Below are 25,015 nucleotides of genomic sequence, written 5' to 3' on the forward strand. Positions count from 1 at the left end.
TGCGGCTTGATTGTCGCAATAGACCGGAATAGGCTACGGAATACTGATTCGAAGATCCTGGAAAAGATAATGTAACCATTGCATCTCAGAAGTAAGTCTAGCAAGGGCACGATATTCCGCTTCAGCAGATGAGAGTGATATGGTTGGTTGTTTCTTGGATTTCCAAGAAATAGGACTATCGCCTAGCATTGTAAAATATCCTGTCGTCGATCGACGAGTTGTGGGACATTCTGCCAAGTCAGAATCAGTATAACCGGCAAGAGACAAAGTACTAGTAGCAGAAAGAAAGATGCCAGTGCTAACAGTACCCTTAAGATAACGAACAACACGATGAGCATCCTCTAAATGACCAGAAAAAGACTGTTGCATGAATTGACTCAAGTAATTAACCGAATAAGTGATATCAGGACGGGTGACCTGAAGATAGAGTAGTCTACCGATGAGACGACGATAGATACTTGGATCAGTTAGTGGAGTACCCGAAATAGGTAGAAGCTTAAGATTTTGTTCCATGGGAGAAGAAGCAATCTTAGCACCTAAAAGACCAGAATCATTAACAATGTCAAGAATGTATTTACGTTGACAAAGAAAAATACCTTTTGGATACCAAGAAACCTCAATACCAAGAAAGTATTGTAAGCGACCAAGATTCTGAAAAGAAAATTGCGACTCAAGTGTATCTTTTAGCTTTTGAATGGCAGATTCATTTTTTCCTGTAATAATAATGTCATCGACGTAAAGTAAAACATATAAAGAAACATTACCAGAAAAGAAAGTAAAAAGAGATTAAAATATGCACGCGACTGGCTAAAACCAGCATTAATTAAGGCAGCAGAGAACTTAGCAAACCATTGGCGAGATGCTTGCTTGAGTCCATAGAGAGATTTGTTGAGTTTATAAACACGTGTTTCACCCTTTTTCTGAAAACCTGGAGGAATTTTCATGTAAATATCCTCAAGTAGATCACCTTGCAAAAAAGCATTGTTAACATCGAGTTGATGCAAAGTCCAGTTATGAATGGCAACAAGAGACAATAAAACACGCAGAGTAACTAATTTTGCAACCGGTGCAAAAGTATCATTAAAATCAATGCCCTCTTGTTGTGTATAACCTTTAGCAACAAAACGAGCTTTGCGACGTTCAATGTCACCATTCGGTCGATATTTTATTTTAAAAACCCATTTACATCCAATGGCAGTGTTTCCCGGTGAAAGAGGAGTGAGGGTGAAAGTATCATTGTCTTGAAGGGTTGTATGCTTCTTAACAATTGCATCACGCCATTCCGGAATTTTGATGGCCTCTGTAAAACTGCGCGGTTCATCATTGGCAATGACGGAGGAGAGAAATGCACGGTGTTGTGCAATGAATTGATCAAAAGAAATATAATTAGTCAGAGGATAATTAGACTGTGAAGTGTATTGATTAACAGAACATATATAGTCTTTCAAGTGGGCAGGTCGGTGATGCTCCCTGGTTGAACGACGTAATTCATGGGTCTGCAAGGAATCTGAAGAAGGTAAAACATTGCTGCCAATAGCATGAGCTGAGTTAGAAAAGGATAACATAGGAGAATCTGTGATCGCCCTGGCAGGGGAGTCACCGTCAGTGCGTGCCGAAGAGTCATCAGACTCTGAAGAGACATTAGACAAAAAATCACCAGATTCCCTGGCAGTAGACGCATGGGACTGTGAAGTGGATTGGGACATAATGGTCGCTGGAGGCAAACATGATTGGGAAAAAGAATTAGCCTCATAAAAAAATTCTTCTTGAGGAACTGATTGAAAGGAATCAGATGTACGTATTTGTGCATCTTTGAAGGGGAAGATACATTCATGAATGTAGACTTGGTAGACAAATCCAATACTATATAACCTTTATGGTTGTATGGAAAATCCCAGAAAAACACCAGGAGTAGCACGAGGATCAAATTTATTGATAATTTTGGTATTGCGAGCGTAACATAGGCAACCAAAAACACGGAGGTTACGATAATCAGGTTGCTTACCCAACAAGACTTAATAAGGAGATCGTTTAGAGAGTACCGGAGTAGTCATCTTATTGATTACATAAGTAGCAGTAAGAATGCATTCTCCCCAATAGGTAATAGGTAAGTTTTCTTGAAAACGAAGAGCACGAGCAACAGTCAACAAGTGCCGATGCTTTCGTTCCACTACTCCATTTTGCTGGGGAGTGTAAAGCAGCTACGTTGGTGATTGTTGTAGTAATTCGATTTGCGGTAAATACGGATTCGTTGCTCGGACTTGAATAGATTTAAAAACAAAAATATGTACAAAATTGTCACAAGATCAAGAGGAACCAGGACTCAGGATTCCAATGTGTTTCATATTCAAGTGGCTCAGAAATTAATCCTAGGCGATTATAGCTCAAAATAAAACAAGTATTAACTCTATCTTTGCCAAATTAGATTCCATAAAATATTACTTGTATATTATAAGCATGGCACATCAAGAATCCCTAGGACTAAGCATGTTCCATCAAACAAAATCACAAGTAATTAATTGAAATCATAAATCAATTAAAATCGGTGCAAAAAGTGAATTAAGAATTATTTAAATAACCACATGGCTGAAAAACAACTTCCTCCATCATCCCAGTATTGGGGTTTAGCTACTCATGATAATCATGTTCTCAAAATACATACTTGATGCTCAAAATATGATTAAAAGAGCGAAAAATATAATACAGTGAAACTACGACCCTCTTTAAGCGTCCATAAAAGAACGATACCTTAGTGATGCTGTTGATAAGCGACGCTGGTATTCTGCTGTTGAAAACGACGCAGGTACTGCTGCTAGCACTGTTGAAGAACGACGGTCCTGGAGGGTCCGTTCTTCGTCTTCTTCTTCCTCCTCGAGCAGCAGCAGGAAGCTTTCCTGCAGCTTCCTGTTCTTCGTCTTCCAGCCTCTCTGCTGTGTCTCTGTGGTCTCTAAACTTCCCCAAACTTCTTGATAAAACTTTCTCTCACTTCCCACCAGCCTTTATATACCAATAGGGTCCAAATAACTCGATTAAATCCGAGTTTATCTCCCTTTTTTCTTCACGTGCAGTTGAGAGAGAAATCTCTTTTCTGTTGCTTTGTACGCGTCTTCTGGCAATTTCTTACGCTCCAAACTTCTCCTAATCCTTAAACAAGACTAGATACACTTTACTTCAACGTAAAACTCTCCCAGAATCTCTAAAAATTATTTGAAAACTTCACAGAGAACACGTATTCTGTTTGGACTTTGATCGCTTCTCCCAGCCATTCCAGCCCAAGTTGATCGATAAAATCACTTGCATACGATCTGTTTATTCTTAACAGGCCTAGCCCAATTGATTTCAGGGATTTAATCTCCCTCAAAACTGCCCAGAAATCCAACAGAGAATTATCAGACGTGAACTTAGTTTTCCCGCCAAATTCCATTATTTGAACTTTGAATGTGGTGTCCCCTTAACCAGACCTGGTGTCCCTTTAGCAGCTGCTTGGAAATGGGTCACCCCTTAGTAATTAGGTTACCCCTTATCCAAAATCAAGGGTCCATATAGCAAGTTTCCTCTGGGGCATTTTCCGCACTTTTTTCGGGGTTCCTCCGGGGTATTTCTGGGGTACTTCCGGTACACTTCTGGGGCGCTTCCGGCACTCTATCAATGGAGGTTCAAACGCCGCATTTTCAGCCAATTTCGCCGCAAATCCTTATTCTTCTGAAAACACCTACAAATATATAAAATAACCAAATAAGTACAAAAATGGGTGCTAACACTATATACAATTGAGATATATTAGACACATAAATGCGTCTATCAAATACCCCCAAACTTATTATTTGCTAGTCCCGAGCAAATCAAAACTACAAAATAAAATCCTAACTCACTGTCGCAGGCATCGTCGATTGCATTTAGCGTATGCAATAAGCCTTTAAACCCCTAGGTGGCCCTAGTGGCCGAGTTATAGTCTCGGGAGGGCTTACCAGAGATATACCCACAAAACCTGTACTCCAGACCTTAGCTATCTACGCAGAACCTTGGAAGGCACTAAAGAATCTCCTTGGTTGGCATACTTATTGACTACAGGAAGAAGTACCCTGATGCGAAATTCCAATTGCTGTACACGAGTTTGCACTCAAGCATACTAAAATTCATATAAAGTGACAGAGCTCTACTCAGATAGTTGCACTATGGACATCATATTCGGAGTCAAAACTAATCACATGGTTAGATCAAGAAGATGGATATAGAAAAACATAGATGGTTTTGATGTTTACTAAGTGAACGACGTTTCCCATATCTGTCTGAAGGCCTCCGCCAAAATGAACCTATCCTAATGGATTGAGATACTAGTCTGACTAATATCAACACATTGGCATATACAAGGGTACCAGTGGTCGATAACCTAACTCTAGGTCAACACAACTGGCATATACAAGGGTACCAGTGGTCGACTTTATTGAATTTATTCCTTTTGGTCAAATGGTCTGGTCTCAATTTCTTTCTTCTTTCATTTTTTTTTTCTTTTTTTCTTTTTGGTAACTACCATTTTTTTTTTCATCTTTCTTTTTCTTTTTCAACTTTTTTTTTTATTTTTTTATTTTTTTTTTTTTTTTTTGCTGAAGGTATCTCAATCACTCTAATTCACCCTAGCATTGGTAACAACTTGAATCGTGGGCCCCACCTATTACTTAGAGAAACATAGTTTAAAAACAAAATAAAATAAAAATAGAAGTGAAAAGGACTCAACGAGATATGGTGAAACTATCATGTTATTTCTAACACCTGAGCTCTGTGCTTTTATGAATAGACTCTTTAGATGTTTCCATCTAATCAGATTGGTTCCTCAAACTCCTACAATCAAAATGCTTCCATCCACTTAGATTAGTTAGTGCAATCCTCAATAGGCATAAATTTCTAGGCTCTGGAGTTTATTTATTGCAACTAAAAAGTTTCTCCCATACCCCCAAACTTAAACCTAACATTGTCCTCAATGTTCTAAAGATAAAATTAAAAACATGAACAAGGAGAAACTATTACCATTCGAAGAAAAAGAGTTAAGGAAAGATATTACCTGGTTGCATGAGTTTGGGTTACCTCCCAAGAAGTGCTAAGTTTAAAGTCTTCAGCCAGACATAGAAAAGGTTTAGTCAACTCGAACCGTATAACAATAGCCGGAATAACTGTGGGTCTTTAAAACCAAAAAGAGCTGACAAAAGGAAACTGCAGTGAACCAAGAAAATGTACAAGACTAGCATGCCCTTACCTAGTTTCTGGATAACTATCGCTAATTGCGGTTCAGGTTCAGGTTCTATGAAGGGGTCTAAATAGACTATTTTCCTCGGATGCATTTCCTCATAGGTAGGATTCAAATTATTAGGTCCTAGAGTCTGGAAAAACTCAGATAAGAACCTGGAATCACAAAATAACCTAAATAATTTAGGATCCTCTAAGTCAATTAGGTATGACTTACATAGTTGACCACAGTCAGAGTAGTGGTCATTCTGAAACAAATGTGTCGATTCTAATTTCCTAAAGTACTTAGGCTTAGTCTCAGAACTTAATAAGTAACACATTTGAAATCTATACGTTCCCACAATTGGAAGAAAACTATTTGGTGGGAAAACAAAGTCAATCTGGGTATCATAGCCTGGGCAAACCACATCAACCAGAGGATGGGTTTCTAACGACTGAACTTTTTTCATGACATCATTAGGTTCGGGAAACCTAGTATGAAGATAATCTTGTAAGATGGTTGAGGCATGGATATCACGTCCTATGTGAGGGGACTTTCTGAGAGTTAAAGGTAAAGCACTAGGAAAGTGATAATCACCCCCAAACTTAGAGTTTTCAGTGTCTCTAGTTAGACTAGCCACAATCTCCCTAATTTCTAGGTCATCAGATTCCTGAAAATGGGCAATTGATTCTTCTAAGTTGTAATATTGCAGTGTATCCTCATTAATCTCTACGAGTTCATCTAAGACTATTGTTTCTAAATCGTACGACTCTGAAACAGTATTCTCAGGGTAAAACCGTTCCTCGAAACCATCATCGATTACAGTTTCTAAATCGTTCGACTCGAAAACAGTAGTCTCAAGATAAACCGGTTCCTCTAAACCTTTATCGGATTCGTAAACAGGACATACTACATCGTCTAAAACGGTGGAATCCCTAATCAAATCCTCGTCCTTTTGAATAGGTGAATAATCATAATATTATTTGGATTTGAACTAGAAATAATATAATCATTATAAAGCTCAATTGGATTACTAGATTCCTGATTACTATGCCTACATATTTCAGATTCTTCATCACTACTATCCTCATCATCATAATAGTACGAAGATGATTGAACCTTATCTAAATAAGTAGTGTTACCAATTATAACCTCGTTATCTTGATTATGTGAAAAAGTATCTTCATTCTCAAGGGTATTATTGGATACACTATATTGGCAATTCAAGTTATTTCGAGCAATACTTTCGTTCGTCTCTAACTCAAGTCTACGTGTCGACTCAGCTATCCTCTCAAGGGTCTCTTCCAAAGAAAGTTCCCTTAGTGTAGGATCTAAGTTTTGAGTTAATCTATTGAGGATATCTTCTACAGATTCAGTTGTTGTTGCAGTTCTTTCGTCCATATCTACGTTATTCACCTCATCTAATTTATACGTCGATTCAGCTAACTGACGTGATGACTCAGCTAAATTCCTAAGAGTCTCTTCTAGAGAAGGAATAGGAACTGAAGGATCATAATAAGGACTACTTTTCAATAGTTTGATTGTATCCTCTAGAGACGAAGAACTAGTACTATAATCTTCTTGCTCGTATGACTGATGCGCGTGCGGATAGTAATTGGGATCACCATGGTATGAACCATAACCTTGAAAAGGTTGGCGTCCCCAACCACTATTCTCACTATGGTCATAATACTGATGATGTCCATATTCAAATTCAGGTCGATATTCATTGTATTGGCTTCTATCATACCAGTTCGACATTCTTAATTGCAGGGGAATTCTACACAATCACAAACAAGGCCGACTCGACTCCACCAAAACAAACCTAAATATTTCTAGCAAACAAAAAGCATGATGGCTCCACTTAGATTGTTTTCTAGACCAGCTTCTATTCCTTCGAAAAGGAATTCGTTACAATTTGAGCACACCCCTCTGGAATCAATCCGAGCTAATGTAAGTTGAATCGAGGCGAGGGAAGCTCAGTGGAGCTTTGATACCCAAGGCCTCACCGCTATCACAAGGCGGCGCAGTCACGCATTCAACTCACAGAAACCATCATGAACTTTGAAATGTGCTTAAAGAGCAACCAATATTTTTCGAACGAGTTTCCTATTAAGCTCGTTACCCTATTGGTCTCGTTCTATTCAAAATTTTAGGCTTAGGTTCGCGTTTGGTTTCGTTTTCCTAAGGCGGGCAAGAAGGAAACGGTGATAAAATCCGAGTCCTTATCTTGATTTGGCCAGGCCTTGCCCTTTACTAGGAAATTAAAAACAGTCCGGTTCGTCCTCAAACAATTATCACCTTAAGGCAGACAGTAACCCGCTTGCAGGAGATTCGCGGGAGTTTCGGTTGGACTTACCTCCCGTACCAGACGGGCGATGAACCGTTGTTGTCGACTCGGGCCACGACTCCTATGCCGTGTGCGAACCCGAGGGGCCGAGACGATATAGTAATCGTCGTCCTTCCCTGCAAACAGTTTGTATTTAATTTTTTTTTAATTTATAACCCTTCCGTAGGGTTTTTAAAAATAATGTCCAAAGTCCAGAATAAAGTCCAAATAAAAAGTCCAAAAATTACAAAAATTATGAAAAATAAAGCCTATTTACAAATTCTAAAAAAAATATATATAAAAGCTATATACAAAAAAAAAATAATAAATAAAAATAAAATTAAATTAAATCCTAAAAAAAAAATTATGTCTTTTTTTTTCTTCTCTTTTAGCTTTTAGCTTTTAACTTTAAGCTTTTTGTTCCCAAGTCCTTAGTATTCCACTTCGAACCTGTAAATCAAAGACACAAAAAGAAACGTAAAAAGGAACAAATAATAATAAATAAATAAAAAATTAAACCTAAAACCAAATCTATATACAAGTCCGCGTCGGCGGCGCCATTTTGTTGTAGTAATTCGATTTGCGGTAAATACGGATTCGTTGCTCGGACTTGAATAGATTTAAAAACAAAAATATGTACAAAATTGTCACAAGATCAAGAGGAACCAGGACTCAGGATTCCAATGTGTTTCATATTCAAGTGGCTCAGAAATTAATCCTAGGCGATTATAGCTCAAAATAAAACAAGTATTAACTCTATCTTTGCCAAATTAGATTCCATAAAATATTACTTGTATATTATAAGCATGGCACATCAAGAATCCCTAGGACTAAGCATGTTCCATCAAACAAAATCACAAGTAATTAATTGAAATCATAAATCAATTAAAATCGGTGCAAAAAGTGAATTAAGAATTATTTAAATAACCACATGGCTGAAAAACAACTTCCTCCATCATCCCAGTATTGGGGTTTAGCTACTCATGATAATCATGTTCTCAAAATACATACTTGATGCTCAAAATATGATTAAAAGAGCGAAAAATATAATACAGTGAAACTACGACCCTCTTTAAGCGTCCATAAAAGAACGATACCTTAGTGATGCTGTTGATAAGCGACGCTGGTATTCTGCTGTTGAAAAACGACGCAGGTGTAGTGCTGCTAGCACTGTTGAAGAACGACGGTCCTGGAGGGTCCGTTCTTCGTCTTCTTCTTCCTCCTCGAGCAGCAGCAGGAAGCTTTCCTGCAGCTTCCTGTTCTTCGTCTTCCAGCCTCTCTGCTGTGTCTCTGTGGTCTCTAAACTTCCCCAAACTTCTTGATAAAACTTTCTCTCACTTCCCACCAGCCTTTATATACCAATAGGGTCCAAATAACTCGATTAAATCCGAGTTTATCTCCCTTTTTTCTTCACGTGCAGTTGAGAGAGAAATCTCTTTTCTGTTGCTTTGTACGCGTCTTCTGGCAATTTCTTACGCTCCAAACTTCTCCTAATCCTTAAACAAGTCTAGATACACTTTACTTCAACGTAAAACTCTCCCAGAATCTCTAAAAATATATTTGAAAACTTCACAGAGAACACGTATTCTGTTTGGACTTTGATCGCTTCTCCCAGCCATTCCAGCCCAAGTTGATCGATAAAATCACTTGCATACGATCTGTTTATTCTTAACAGGCCTAGCCCAATTGATTTCAGGGATTTAATCTCCCTCAAAACTGCCCAGAAATCCAACAGAGAATTATCAGACGTGAACTTAGTTTTCCCGCCAAATTCCATTATTTGAACTTTGAATGTGGTGTCCCCTTAACCAGACCTGGTGTCCCTTTAGCAGCTGCTTGGAAATGGGTCACCCCTTAGTAATTAGGTTACCCCTTATCCAAAATCAAGGGTCCATATAGCAAGTTTCCTCTGGGGCATTTTCCGCACTTTTTTCGGGGTTCCTCCGGGGTATTTCTGGGGTACTTCCGGTACACTTCTGGGGCGCTTCCGGCACTCTATCAATGGAGGTTCAAACGCCGCATTTTCAGCCAATTTCGCCGCAAATCCTTATTCTTTTGAAAACACCTACAAATATATAAAATAACCAAATAAGTACAAAAATGGGTGCTAACACTATATACAATTGAGATATATTAGACACATAAATGCGTCTATCAGTGATGAATACCATGCTCATGCACCCAGGCCTGGAATTCATGAGAAAGAAATTCTTGACCATTATCAGATTGGATGCGTTGCAAGATAGGCAAAAAAGGTAAAGAGGCACCAGTAGATATATTGGTAAGTTGTGTTGAGTATTGAGTAACAACATACTTGGCAAAAAACTTTATGAATTTGCAAGTTTCACCTTTGGATTGCATTAAATAAACCCATGTGCAACGGGAAAAATCATCTACAATGGTAAGGAAATATTATGCACCTGTGAGAGATGGGGTAGAAAAAGGTCCCCATATATCACAATGAACAAGTTCAAAACAGCGTTTAGAAGAAATACTATGTTTATTAAAAGACAATCGAGATTTTTTAGCCAATGGGAATACATCACAAGCAGTAGAAAAAGTAGAGTGCATATAATTATGCGAATTACATAAATATCGAAAATGATATAAACTGGGATGGCCAAGTCGACAATTCCAAACGTTGAATGGCGTTTTATTATTATACAAAACTTTAGGTGATGATGAAGAAACCCGGAGCTGATATAAACCTACATGAAGATCACCCCGACCAATCACTCTGTTCGTTGACATGTCCTGAAAAAGAAAAAAATTGTGTGTAAGAAGAACCACACAATGGAGAGCTCGAGTCAACTGACTGACAGACAATAAATTAAATTTGAAGTTCGGAATATGATGAACATTGGATAACTTAAGAGTGGGTGAGAATACGACTTCACCAATATGTTTAACAGTGGAATAAATACCATCTGGGAGTTGCATTTGAATTAACGTTTTAACAGGTGAGTACGAACTGAAATAAGAAAAGGAGTTGCATATATGGTGCGTAGCACCACTATCAACAAACCATGGTTCAGAAAAAACAGTGAGAAGCTTACCAGCAAAATTGACTCTCGGCTCCATAGGAGTGTCTTCAGCTGGAGTGTTGATGAGATCTAACAGGCGCGAGTATTGTTCAGCTGAAAAAGAAGGCATGACAGGATGTTGTGCAGGTTGGTGTTCCGGAGCAGCAGAAACATTGGCAGCAACAGGGTTCGATGCTGACGAAGGTGGGAAACCATGAAGCTTATAGCAGCGATCACGTACCTGGCCATGACGATTGCAAAAATTGCAGTGAGGCCTTGGGCGTTTATTCTGACTGGCAGGCAAACGAGCAGCAGACTGAGATGAGGCAGAGTGATGAACATACCGGTTTGTATTGAGTGCAGCAGATTCGATGGGAGGGAGAGGACTCGCTTGAATGTGTTGTTGTTCTTCTTCCTGCTGCACCATATTGAATATGCGCAGAGCAGTAGGAAAATGATCCATCATGAGGATCTGACTCCTGAGGTTGGAGAAGCGGTCATATAAGCCCTGGAGAAACTCCATGGCTCGTTCACGTTCAAATCTTTACAAAAGGGATTTGCCCTTTCCACAGATACAAACTTCGGTGACAGCTACCAGGGAATCGTATTGATCCCACAAAGTTTTTATCTTTGTGTAATACATATAGACGGACATCGATTCTTATCTAATAGCAGCTATAGCAGACTTAAGACGAAAAAGAATAGGTGCACTAGATATACAGAACCTCACCTGGAGATCCTTCCAGATTGCATGAGATGACGGAGCATAAAGACAACTTGCTCGAATATCAGGTTGACAGGAATTCAGTAACCAACTTCCAACGAGATCGTCGCACCTTTTCCAACATTGATACTGCAGTTCATCCTTAGGTGGAGGCAACGAACCATCCACGAAGCCAAGCTTACCCTTATCATTAAGAGATTTGGTTATTCCCCTAACCCAGGAACCGTAATTATCACCTTGCAAAAGAGGAGAAGATAAAACTGTAGCAGGATTATCACTTGGGTGTATCACGTAAGGGTCTAGGATTCGAATGTTCCCTGAAGAATTGGTTTGGGTTTCAGTATTGATTTGAGTTTCATGATTGATAGGACTTTGAGAAGGTGTTTGATCAGCAGATTCCACCATTGTGAGAAAGAATGAGAAAAATATATATATATACATCAGAGTTTGATAGATGCGGAAGAGATAAATTTAGGTCCTAGGATGGATCAAGATGATACCATCAAAAATCTAATTTTGCATAATTTTCTGTCTCACAATAATGAGCAGATTAGTTTTCATTCAGTATATATATGATTTACAAGAGAAGAATTATAAACCTAAGTAAACAAATTGTACGACATTGCTGGAGATTCAAAATAACTTGTTACAACAAATATCTTCTTATTATTCGGAGGACTTGAATATGTACAGACTTCTTCTTCTGGTCATCAGGTTTGATAGGTGCAACGGACTTGGACTATATCAGTCTTGGACTTGTACGTTGGATATGTGATGTGACCGCATATATCAATGTGAACTGTACATACCTCTTATACAAATCTTGGATGAGTTGGATCCACTTTCTAAACAGTTGCTGCTGCTGCATCTCTCCATCGTCCAATATTCATTCAACTAATCTTAGATGATGCAATTCATTTAAAAGATTTCATTCTGTGTTGGCAAGTGCTCCACTTTTTATGGTGTGTGTTGTGAAATAAGGCAATGAATTTTTAGTTTGGTGGACATGTTGGTTTGCAGTGTGGATTATATTTTTTTTGGTGTCAGATTTGATTTGGATCCGTTTAAGTCAGTCAGGCATGTAAACATGAGATCGAACTACTGATTTACATATTCTGAGTCCAATGAGTCAGACCTGACTCAAAAAACTAACATATCGAGTCAGACATAGATGACTCAGGTGATTACGGTTTTGTCCGGATAACTGAGATAAATCAGATGCAAACAAACTACCGTCTAAGTTTCCCTTTTGTTAGAAAAAATAAAAAGAAGCAACTATTGGATCATCATGGCAACCAATCTCCATAAAGTAGTACTAAGCTACTAGTATTCAACATAATCAGTCTGTGGGCACCAACAGATTCATCCAATCCGTTGGAGAGATGGTCATGGTTTCCTCCACAACGTAATTGACGATGAAGACACCCCACCTTTGAATTTTATTACTCCCTCCGTTTTTTTTTAATAGGCTGGTCTTTGTTTTTAGAAAAAATTAAGGAAATTAAAAGAACTATCAATGAAAGCAGTCCTCATGACATTTATCAATAAAAAAAGTGAAGTGAAATGGTCCCCATGACACTTGTCATCAAAACAAGTTAAGAAAAAAATGGTCCCATAAAATTAAAATAACATTTAACTTTCCTCAATTAGAAAACTAACCTTCTTTTTTTTTGAAACATTTATTTATAGAAACCAGCCTATTAAAAAGTAACGGAAGGAATATTAAGATAAGAAGAAGATACCACCGATTCAAACAAACAAAAAACCAGTCGAGTTGTCGCGTAAAACCGGATCTCCATTGAATCCCCAATCCATCCAAAATAAATAAATAAATAAATAAATGAGTCTTTAACATGTCCCATAATGTCGATAGTCGATACCGAGTTGTCGCGTATTTGCGCACCTCTATCTGCTTTATCAGCACTTACTCACCACCTGCCTGCCGGCTATGTATGCGTATGTCATATTTAGGTGGAAGTGACTCTAAAATGTTATCCAATTAATCATCAAGAATTAAATTCCTCCTATCTGATCTGCCACTAATCTTCTTCTATATATATATATATATATAAGTTACGTGTTTCCCTCTCCCTCAATCTCTCTCATTCATTCTCTTTCTCTCTATCCATCTTTCTTTCTAAGCGTTTGGTATTGCCGGAAAATACTAGATATTCTTTCTACAATCATTCATTCTCAATAATTATATATTAATTATGGATAATTCTGATTATTATCTTCTTCAGCACCACCACCAACCTGATCATGATCTTCATCACCTAAACAACATTCTAAACCAACAACAACAAATCATCACAACTACGATGAATCATAATAAAGGTACAATTCCTTCCTCTAATTATTCTTTTTGGATTAATTATCAAAGCTTTGTGTGATTTCTTGAATTGATTATAATTTGGTTCTTGTTCTTGATAATTAGGATCATTAGAGACGACGGCTCCAATGGTTTTTGTCATCATGGGTGTTAGCGGCTCTGGCAAAACGTACGTATTCATCCCCTTCTTCCTTCTATCTCTGAAATTTACACACTTAATCAAAATCAAGATTATAATTGATCAGAGTCTTGATTTAATTAATCAAATCAAGAATTCACTGATTCCACCCACCAAGATTGATCAGAAGATCAAGCTGGTGGTGATATTTTGTCATTTTCATTCAAAAGTGTTACGGGCCCTGTCGACCTAGTAGTAAAAGTATGGCCCAACATATGTGGGGGCAATTGCCCCTCCTGACCTATGAATCTTCATTGCTTCTCTGCCCTTGCCTATAGTCAGTAGATGAAATTTGGTTGTTGATGATGATGGATGGGTCTAGTACTAATTAGCTTTCTTTTTGGTTGCAGTACCATCGGCGAGTTGTTAGCAAAGACGATGGACTTTGGTTTTCTCGACGCCGATGATTTCCATCCACTAGCAAACATAGAGAAAATGAGTCGAGGGATTCCACTCAACGAAGAAGACAGGATACCATGGCTGGAAACTCTACGAGACACGCTCCGAACGAAGATCAACCAGATTGTTTCGAGCAGTAATGGTACTTACGACGACGCTGATGACGACAAGAAAAGGAAAGCAGTCCTCTGTTGTTCCGCTCTGCAGAAGAAGTACAGAGAGATTCTGAGAACTGCTGATCCTAATTACAAGCCAGGGAGTTATGTTCCTGGCAGGGTTAAGTTTATTTACTTGGAGACGCCGTTTGAGGTGTTGTTGAACAGAGTTAACAAGAGAGCAGCACAAGGAAAACATTTCATGCCTGCTTCGCTGTTGCAGTCGCAATTAGACTTGCTTCAGATTGATAATGAACAAGAGAAAGACATCACGGTGGTTGATGGCACTCTGCCTCCACAGCTCATTGTAAACGATATCCGATCACTCATTCTGTGATCTGTGTATCAATTCACTTGCAACATTTGTTGCTAAGAAAATAAAATTAACAGTTTCATAAATTCCAAATGGAAACTAAAATGAAATATCATCCTTCATAAACTTGGACAGCTGCTTCATTTTTGTGTTCCCTGTGCTTAGATTACTTCCCATTCAGCACATAAAAGGCCTCAAAAAAAAGAAACAAGTTGGTCCCAGATATTACCCAGCTAACCAGATAAAGAAAGATTCTGGAGAATGCACAAATTACATCGATGAGGTAAAATACAAAAGGATGTCTCTCCTCTGGCAAATACAAGCATACATCACTAGACCATATGTTTAGATACAAAATTCATTACCTCTGACATTTCCCCGTTGCGTGGACTGTTTCAATCATCTACTATCCCTGTCCCTCCTCCTGCCTCCCTCGCCACTGTCATGTTTTCTGTCATCTCTATCCCTCCTCCTGCTTCCTTCACTTTCTTTGTGTACCCGATCACTCTCAATTCTCCCATCTCCTTCCTTGTCAGATCTCCTATAGTCGCGTTCACTCTCTTTGTTTCTACGATCACTCTCACTTCTCCTATCCACTTCTTTGTCAGTTCTCCTGTAATCACGGCTGCTCTCCTTATCTCGACGATCACTCTCACCTCTGCCGACTCCTTCTTTGTCAGGTCTCCTAGAATCACGGCCACTTTCTCTGTTTCTATTATCACTCTCTCTTCTCCTGTCTGCTTTGTCAGTATCCCTGAAGTCTCGGTCACCTATCCGTACCCCATCATTCCTAGAGGCCTTACGCTCCTGGTGGTGTTCATTTTTCTTGTCCCCATGGCCACTGTCTCTAGGTAACCGTTCTTTCTCATACTTCTCTTCCTCGAGTCTTCTGCTTACACCATGCCTACTCCTCTCATCCTCTCTATATCTTCCTCTACTTCTATCATCATGCCTACTTCTATCACTTCTAGAGTCCCTACTTTCCTGCCCTTTATGTCTAGGGTCCTTCTCACTTTCTCGGTCCACCCTTCGTTTCTTAGAATCTTTCTCCGGGTCACGTTCTCCCCTCCTCTTTTCTCGTGCAGAGCCATCAGCGGTGTCTCCCTCGAAGACCATCTCATAACTGCAACGAAATAATGTTAGTCTGTTTAAGTAATGAAGGGAAATACTCACCAAAGTTATATTGGATTAGCTAATAAAGAAAGATCACACACACTTACTTCTCATTTCCACCGCGCTGGGTGTTCCCATCTTTTAGAACATACTTTGGATTTTCTGCTTTCACAGAAGGGTCTCCAGTGCAATCCTTGGCCATGTGATCAAGGGAACCACATTTGAAACAACCTCTCCCTGTACCATAACACATTAAATGATGCAATTACATCTCTCATGCAGAAGAAGAAGAAAAAAATGTGAATTTTATACAGGAATACGCAATATTGAGTGAGAGTTAAAATCCGGGGGCACATGAGGGAAGCAATAAGTTAAAGATACCAACAGCAACATATGAAACAATTTAAACTGCAAATCATGATGGTGGGAATCTAAACGTAAAAAGACTAACATATCCACGTCTTGCATCTGTATAAACATCTGTATCATACCTTTACCAGTTTGATGCTCTTTACGCCTGTATTGACCCCACAGCTTAGAAACACTCTGACTAAAGTCCACATGTATCCTCCGATCATCAATCAAAGCATTATCCATCTGCATTAAAGTTTTTTAACACATGAGATATGAAACACGGCCAAAAAAAAATCACCATTATCAAAAAGCCAAAAGATGGGCTAAACATAGTGTAAAGTAACAGGATTACAGGAATCAACATACCTTAAAATAGGCTTGCTCGCAGGCCTCATTTGTTTCGAATTCTGAACCATCAGCCAGAAGAAGTTGGTTAAACCTCATAGCAGGTGTGCAATATAATATTAAATAGGAGATGATGGAATGTCCCTGGTGATTTATCCAAGTGGATGCTGAGGTCATTCATAAAGTGAAAGTATATGCGAGTTGATTAAGACTACTCACCGATAAAAGCATAGTTTAAGCTGTCTCCAGTTTTAAAATCACGGATCACCTCAGCACTGCAAAGTTAAAGTACTATTAGTATAACATCAAGGAAACCTTACTTAACGTGATGAAAATTGTTCAAATAAAAACATAAGCCTCTGAGTACTCACGAAACTACAGTTCCAAAGCGTGAAAAGATTGTATTCAAATCCTCATCCTGCATTAACACGAAAAGAGAATATCGAGGAATTAGTTATGAAGTTGCAACTCTGAAAATACAATTTCAAGCAATAAACAAGGAAGACAAATTTCAGCCAATTCATAACGAGGACTCACTTCAGTAACTGGATTAAGCTTGCAAACGAATAAAACGTTTTCTGGAGGTTTCATATCAGCATCAGGAATGTCACCAATCTGTAAAACATGGCACATGTAAACAACTATTTCACAGAATTGGATCAAACAACACAAATAACTGAATAAGAGAAATAAATCTGGATCATACACTCTCAAGAACCACAGCACTGGAATGTGCCTCCTTTTGCCGAATAACCTCCTCAAGCTCTCCTGCCCCCAGTTTTTCATCCATAGGCACCCAATCATCTTCGAGTCGCACCTCGTCATCAATCTGAATACCGCAGCAAAGAAAGGAAAAAAAAGACATTAATAAGATGGAATCCGATTACTAAATAAAGTCAAAACCCATCTGTAGCTGGTATTCAAATTCTCAGAATAATGATAGAAATGTAAATCTCAAATTCTTTTCTTATTTGAATTGATATCCCATCAACTTAGCAATGTATTGCTCATGAGCAATAACCATACCACGCACAGTATTCAGAAGTTTTGCTATCTATTTGAGCTACTAGGTTCTAGAACCTTTCCTCAGCTTCCTTGGCTTGTTTCCTAATCTCCTTTCATATCTGATTTATTAATGTCTAAGTATAGGCGAGTTCCAGTCATATAATTATTATCATCTTCATTCTAGTTATTATCAGTTACAAGCTTGATACGAATGATGCATATGCTGCAAGCTTCCTCTACTGTGGGCTTTGGTTTAAAGTCAAAAAAAAAAAAAGAAGAATCAAACAATTTATAGAGAACCTCAGCTAGTGGTTTTCCTTCTGGAGAGGCGTCAGGAATCAAACTGGCAAGCTGGGGAGGATCATCAAAGGGATCATCCAGAATATAAGTATGCTTGATCCTGTTGCATAACAAGAGCATGGGAAAAGATATAAAAATATAGAAATATTATTTAAGAGAAAACAAAGACAACATAGGGATGATGCCTGATTAGTTTTACTAAGTAAATATTTAGAGAAGACAAAAAAATAAACCTGATATTCTTGTATGGTCTTCCCTTCTCGTCCAGATATGCTTCATTTATTCTCGTTAATGTCTCCAAACCTTCAGCAACCTCCCCGAAAACCTGCAGAAAAGAAAAGAATGTGATTTTTGTTATCTACTTAATACCTAAAAGTTGAAACATGATCAATAAAACAAATCTGAGAACTCGAGACTAACCGTATGTTTCCCGTCAAGATAATCCAGATCGTCACGCAGCGTGAAGTAGAACTGCATTCAAGAAAAGAGACCCAGTGAAGGTTAACAAGTATGTAGAAAGACGCATTTTTCTCAAGCATAAAAGACTACATTCTTTATAAGAGAAAGTGCTTTTAACAAATATTTACAATCGTTGCAACCCTGAACAATCATTTGCAGCCGCCTATGAGCTTTTAATATGCAACGAGAAAGTGCTTCAAGCTAAATTGTCTTTTTGCAGAAAAGACTAGCATTTAGTATAATATCAGACTAACTTCATACCTGGGAAGCATTAAGACCCTCTCCACCACTTGCCATCGCAACAGTTCCAGTTTTAGAATGCTTTAAATCTTGGTGGATCTCATCTCCGAAAAAACGGGCCTGGTCACCAAAAAGTAACCTGAAAAAACATAATATATGTGAATTAGATATGCGATACAAAATATCATCAATCCTTGTGTACATGTGTTACTGCAATTTAGTTCTTGCAGTAAGTTGCTATCAGCGAATCAAAACCAAGAAAGCAGGACTAGATAACTTTAAAACCTCGTCGCAACACAACTACATACCAACAGTGATATCCATAGGCATATTGCTCTAAAAATGTGAAGTCGGGGGAAATGATAGTCTAATCAAGGCCCTCGTTTGCCCAGAGGTGCTGGGGCTAGTAGAACGAGCACTTCACAAACATCACCTTTAGACTAGGTAAGTTTTCAATAGTTCAAGATGTGACATTCGAATACTAATGTAGGTTATTATCTATATGCTAACGAAACAGATAAGTGAAGGAAATCAACCTGTGTTGGTGAAGTTGCTAGTACCATAATGAAACCAAAAAACCAGGACAAGCTGACATTCTCTAATAACTTCGTCCAACCAAGTCCAACTGGAAAACAAATATGATTTGCACCTACACTGGGTAATCAAGAGAATGGGATTCTAAACTAAGCCCTTGTGTGTCGGAGCCCAAACATGAACTATACTAACACCAAATTCACCTAAGTAAAGTTACAAAAATTTAAGAAGCTGGATCAGAATGCTAATGTAGGTTACTAATATTATGTATACACTAATCAATCAACTCACTTGTAGATAGAATCACCGCCATCTCCCTTTCCTGTAGGATCCCCAGTCTGAGCAGTAAAATCCTTTTGTATCGTATGAAATAGACATCCATTGAAGTACTTAATCCTGCACCCAACCAACACAAATCATCCAATCCCCAAATTTTGCAAACAACATCCAATTTCGCAAGTTCTAAAAAAGGAGAAATCAAAGCAAAAGTTACAGAATCTTACTTGCAAAGCTTGAGAAAATTCTTGGTGGTGAGTGGGCATCGATCCGTGTGTAAATCAATAACAATATCCCCCAAACTGGTGGTAATCATGACCGACATTGTCACTGAATAATGTTGTCTCTTCTCAAACCCTAACAATAATACATCAACAATTACAAAAAAGGATTAGATGATAGAATTAGGTTTTTTCAATAAACCCAGATTTAAAAATCAAATAAAAAAATTGTATACATCACAATCAACCAGATAGTAAGGCGAAAGAGAAAGATATCAAAACCCTAAACCCAAAATTTTAATTTTCCCTTTTTTTGTAAAGCTAGAATCAGTTGTTGCTCAAATTTTCAGATATTAAAACCCTAAACCGCAAATGAACAATACGATGTAAGCAACGATTTCAATGTGCTGTTTACCTGCCTTATTGAGACTGAGATTAGCTGAAGAACAACTCAGACTCCTCTGAGCTTCGAGAGAGAGAGAGAGGGAGTGAAAATTTTAGACAGAAAATAAACGGGAGGTGTTTTATTAGGAAGGACTATAAAAAGGACATCGGACAAACTTGTAAAAGATTTTGTTGGTAAGGAGTTTGAGATGAGAAATGTTGGTGAATTAAAATTATTTTTGGGTTTACAAATTCAACAACACAAGGATGGAATTTACTTATCTCAAGAAAAATATGTAAAAAATTGTGTTTCAAGAGTTGGTCTTGATAAGTCAACTCCAAAACTCACTCGTATACCTCGATCTATCATTGGAAGTTTTTTGTATCTCACGGACACGAGACCTGATATTGCTTTTAGTGTTGGTTGTTGTGCTAGGTTTCAGGCAAATCCAAAGGAATCGCATCTTGCCGCCACGAAGGGGATCATACGTTACATCAGTCACACTGTCGGGTACGGTCTTTCGTACAATTTTGATACTAACATTGATCTTACTGCCTATTCAGATGTCGATTGGGCAGGGTGTGTGGAAGACAGAAAGAGTATACATCAGGGGGATTCTACTATGCAGGGATGAATATTGTAGCTTGGCATAGCAAGAAACAAAATTCACAATCTCTTTCAACATGTGAAGCAGAATACGTTGTTGCTGGGTCATGTTGTACTCAACTTCTATGGATGAAACAAATGCTTGATGATTATGGAATTCATTATGGAATAATGAAGATCTTTTGTGATAACTCAAGTGCGATTCACATCACTGAGAATCATGTTAAGCACTCAAGAACTAAGCACATAGACATCAGGTACCATTTCATTCGAGATCTTTATGAACATGGTATTATCACTATGGAATTTGTGACTTCCGAACAACAATTGGCTGATATTCTCACCAAACCATTAGACACTGCCACGTTTCAGCAGTTGCGGCAGTCTATTAGTGTTGTTCAAGTTCATTAGCTCCTCATAGCTCTTGCCCCTGCTTTTATCTCGATCTTTTGGGAAATTGAGTTTGGAATTCTAGAATAGTGTTAAGTCTTGTTTGCATTTGTTTCTAGTAGATGTGTTTATGTCAAGTATCCTAGTGTTTGTTAGAAATCCTTCTTTTCTTGTAAAAGCAAGGTCGCCTTTCTTGTTCTTTCCGGAATGACATTTTAATTGCCAAATCTTTGTGGGGAGTGCGACTGTGGAATATTAGGGGTTATCTTGTATCTTTGTAAACTCCTTGATGAATGCATTTAGCTTCGACTTTATGATGGCATCTAAATAAGTTGATATGGTATTCTCTTTTGGTCATGAAGTATCTCTGTGAAAATTTCATGAGGATCCCACTAGTTTTCGTACCTTTGCCAATTTATATTAACAAAAAGGGGGAGAATTAATATGTAGTGTGATACTACAAATACATATGGTTTACAGATCATTAATTATGTAAGGGGGAGTGTGAAAAAGCGTGGGTCTAACAACCACACCCAATATTTTGCTTAGCAATCTGTATGGACAAACTCCAATATACTTTTATGAGAATCAACTAGACAGTTAGACTCAATCAATGAAAAGTATATCAAAGAGTTTATATCCCAATCTCTCGATTTGATCTTTACTCAAGCAAATAGAAATATGTGAGTCTTTATCAAAGAGAGATAACTTGGATGGTACCAAAGACCAATATCCAAGTGTCAATCAATTTAAATCAACAACCAAAAAGATCAGATATTCTAATTGATTGAACAACGCAGAACCTGTGATATTTCAATTATATAAATAAATATAATGCGGAAAAGAAATAACACAGACACCAGAATTTTGTTAACGCGGAAACTGAAAATGCAGAAAAACCCAGGGACCTAGTCCAGATTGAGCACACACTGTATTAAGCCACTACAAACACTAGCCTACTCCAAATTAACTTCGTTCTGGACTGTAATTGAACCCCAATCAATCTCACACTGATCCAAGGTACAGTTATGCTCCTACGCCTCTGATCCCAGCAGGATACTACACACTTGATTCCCTTAGCTGATCTCACCCACAACTAAGAGTTGCTACGTCCCAAAGTCGAAGACTTTAATAAACAAATCTGTATCACACAGAAAAGTCTACGATAATAGATAAATCCGTCTCCCACGAATATACCTACGAGTTTTGTTCCGTCTTTTGATAAATCAAGGTGAACAAGAACCAATCAATAATACCAGACTTATATTCCCGAAGAACAACTTAGTATTATCAATCATCTCACAATAATCTTAATCGACACAGCGAAAAAAGATATTGCGGAATCACAAACGATGAGACAAAGTTTGTTTGTGATTACTTTTCTATCTTGCCTATCGAAGATATAAAATCTCAAGCCAATTATTTCAATTGTACTCGTACGATAGAAGATGCAAGATCAGATCACACAACTACAAGAAAAGTAGTATCGGGCTGGCTTCACAATCCCAATGAAGTCTTTAAGTCGTTAACCCGGTTTACAAGAAGAAACCAAAGGTTAAAGGAGAATCTACTCTAGCTTAGCACAACTAGTATCACATAGAATGTGTGGGGATTAGGTTTCCAAGTTGCTAGAGTTCTCCCTTATATACACTTTGAAATTAGGGTTTGCAATCAGTGTTAGCTTAGTAACAAAGCATTCAATATTCACCGTTAGATGAAAACTTGATTAGATTCAAGCTAATATTCCTCAATCGTTAGATCAAAAACTTAGCTTGTCACACACAAATGAAATGTCCAATTTTGGGTTTATGAACCGTACCCAAATATTAACATTTGTTAGTTCAACAAGTCAACCAAATGGTTAGCCATATGATTACTCTCATATCAACCTTATTCTTCTTCAGCATAACTAGTTCAAATGACTCAAATGAACTAGTTAGAGAGTTGTTCAATTTCAAGGAAATCTTATGTAACTACACAAGACACAATTGAAGAAAAATCGGTTTGATTCACTCGAATCGGTTCATGAACTTTATAGACACGGTTTGCAAAAGAATTCCTTAGTTTATTTAAACATTAGTTCAAAAACAACCGACTTTAGATATAACCTGCTCAAGTTCGCGGACTGGGTTCGCGGACTTAAGCTCATGGAAGGAGTACACAAACTCCAGCAGAAAATCTCGGGCCGAGAAGTTCCGCAAGTTAGCGAACTGAGTTCGCGGACTTGGCTCACGCCACTTCCAACTTCTCTTGATCAACAAAGTTTTAGCAAACATTGGTTCAAGGAATAGGACTTATGCATATATGTGTTTCCACAACAATGCTTATATCCACCAATGGTTATGTAATCTAAACTCTCATTTCAATCATTGAATCATTCTCAGAGAATGTTATATAGCCGTTATTCAAAGACCATTTTTCTTCAGAGCAATTTTCAAAGTGATTGAAACATAACATGACTTTCATCACTTGGTAAAGATGAATTCGGCTAAAGTGAAAGCTTACCAACACATATTTCGAGAGATAGATAGGCAAAATAGCAAATGTGTATAATGAAAGTCTATATATCAAAACGACTTTTGTCTCAAGAGTAGGAGATAAAGTAAATAGACTTTTGAGTGACAGATAAGTTCAAGTCTTCACATACCTTTTAGTCGATGAAGATCCACCAGTTCCTTGAGTAGTCCTTCGTCTTGTATGATGATTGCCATAGAGTCTTGAGCTCAACTACGCTTTCTATCCTAATCCGATACCTTTAGCTATGTAGGCTAGAAATCAAGACTTATAGTTTTCATCACTAATATTGACAAACATGCTTGAGATAGCAACGCATGCGAGTTCGACCGAGCAATGCTCTAACAGAGTGGTTTTCATGTTGAGATGGAGTATTGACTAAGGGGGAGTGATACATATCACCATAGTATTGTTGTCAAAGTTGTGATACAATTGGAATTTGATGCTGTGTAGTAATACTATGACACCGTATAACAATGATTAAGAGCATTTTTGTTTTGTCATTGTTATCGCTACTGATCTTCAACAACTGTGATGCTGAACTTACAACCTTTAGGATCATGTAGTACTTTTAAGTGATGAAGATTTCGAGTCGCGTTGAAGATGCCAAGGAGATCAAGCATTTGGATGAGAAGCTACAATTTCTATCTATTTTGTAATCCATATGTATTGATAGTTTTGTCACTAAAATTGACAAAGGGGGAGATTGTTAGAGCACTGCTCGGTCGAACTCGCATGCGTTGCTATCTCAAGCATGTTTGTCAATTTTAGTGATCAAAACTATAAGTCTTGATTTCTAGCCTATTTATAGATGTCTCGGACTAGGACATGGAAAGTGTAGTTGAGCTTAGATTTCACAGAGTTCATCATTTGAAGACGAAGAACTACTAAGGGGAGCTTGTGGAAGTTCTTCAACAAAAGGTATGTAGAGACTTGAACTCATCTATCACTTGGAAAGTCTATTTCTACTATCTCCTATATTGAGACATAAGCTGTGTTAAGATATAGTTTTCTCTATACACATTTGAGATTTCGAGCTGAATATATATCTCGCTTACATATTTCTCGAAATATGTATTGGTAAGCTTTCACTTCGACCAAGTTCATCTTATATCATCAGAAAATTCCCGAGTAACATCTTACATGGTTTGTGTGATACAATCATTTGATGTGGGCTTGGAATGTTTCGATAATGATTATTTCAATATCTTGAAAGTTGCTTTAATGCTAATAGTGTGTGAAAACGACTATTGTCATTATATAAGAACAATGATTGAAATAAAGAGTTGAGAAAGTAACCATGTTTGGATATAAGCATATACAGTGTGTTCGCACATTAGTGTATAAATCCATAAACGGGGAGCCAAGTGTATGCATATGTGTGTATACGAAATTGGTGAAGGAGATAGGTTAAGTATGCGTACCCATACGCATACTAGCGGAAGCTTTCAAACCGAAAAATTCTGTTGAGTTTGGTTTTGACAAACTCTTAACTAGTCACCTTAAGTATGTGTACCCGTACGTGTACTGGCGAAAGTTTTCGAACCGAAAATTTCTACTGAGTTTGGAAACTAAACAAACCCAAATTCGGTTGCTTAA

General features: G+C 37.9%; 3 protein-coding genes across 4 annotated transcripts; 1 reads left to right on the top strand and 2 right to left on the bottom strand.

The window, feature by feature from the left end:
* Positions 1–11,234: 11,234 nt before the first annotated feature.
* Positions 11,235–11,702, bottom strand: LOC113275234. The gene has a single exon (XM_026524695.1). It carries the CDS (start codon positions 11,700–11,702, stop codon positions 11,235–11,237), a length of 468 nt encoding a protein of 155 aa, XP_026380480.1.
* Positions 11,703–13,369: 1,667 nt separating this feature from the next.
* On the top strand, positions 13,370–14,760 carry LOC113322598 (gluconokinase-like). Its single transcript, XM_026570728.1, has 3 exons — positions 13,370–13,634; positions 13,735–13,798; positions 14,158–14,760. Exons 1-3 carry the CDS (start codon positions 13,511–13,513, stop codon positions 14,696–14,698), a joined length of 729 nt encoding a protein of 242 aa, XP_026426513.1. The 5' UTR covers positions 13,370–13,510; the 3' UTR covers positions 14,699–14,760.
* A 9-nt stretch (positions 14,761–14,769) lies between these two features.
* LOC113322583 (peptidyl-prolyl cis-trans isomerase CYP59-like) lies at positions 14,770–20,118 on the bottom strand. Of its 2 annotated transcripts, none has more exons than XM_026570718.1 (15): positions 19,941–20,118; positions 19,528–19,657; positions 19,316–19,420; positions 18,512–18,629; positions 18,212–18,262; positions 18,025–18,116; positions 17,792–17,891; positions 17,193–17,315; positions 17,024–17,101; positions 16,858–16,904; positions 16,706–16,761; positions 16,508–16,548; positions 16,279–16,384; positions 15,895–16,024; positions 14,770–15,797 (listed from the first exon to the last, which is right to left on the bottom strand). In XM_026570718.1, the coding sequence occupies exons 2-15, from the start codon at positions 19,623–19,625 to the stop codon at positions 15,074–15,076; spliced, it is 1,869 nt and encodes a 622-aa protein (XP_026426503.1). In that variant the 5' UTR covers positions 19,626–19,657; positions 19,941–20,118; the 3' UTR covers positions 14,770–15,073. The 2 variants fall into 2 exon arrangements, with proteins under 2 accessions (XP_026426503.1, XP_026426494.1); XM_026570709.1 differs by having other exon boundaries at positions 19,937–20,117.
* Between the last annotated feature and the right edge of the window lie 4,897 nt (positions 20,119–25,015).

Source organism: Papaver somniferum, chromosome 1 (assembly GCF_003573695.1).
Source record: "Papaver somniferum cultivar HN1 chromosome 1, ASM357369v1, whole genome shotgun sequence".
Classification (NCBI taxonomy): Eukaryota; Viridiplantae; Streptophyta; class Magnoliopsida; order Ranunculales; family Papaveraceae; genus Papaver; species Papaver somniferum.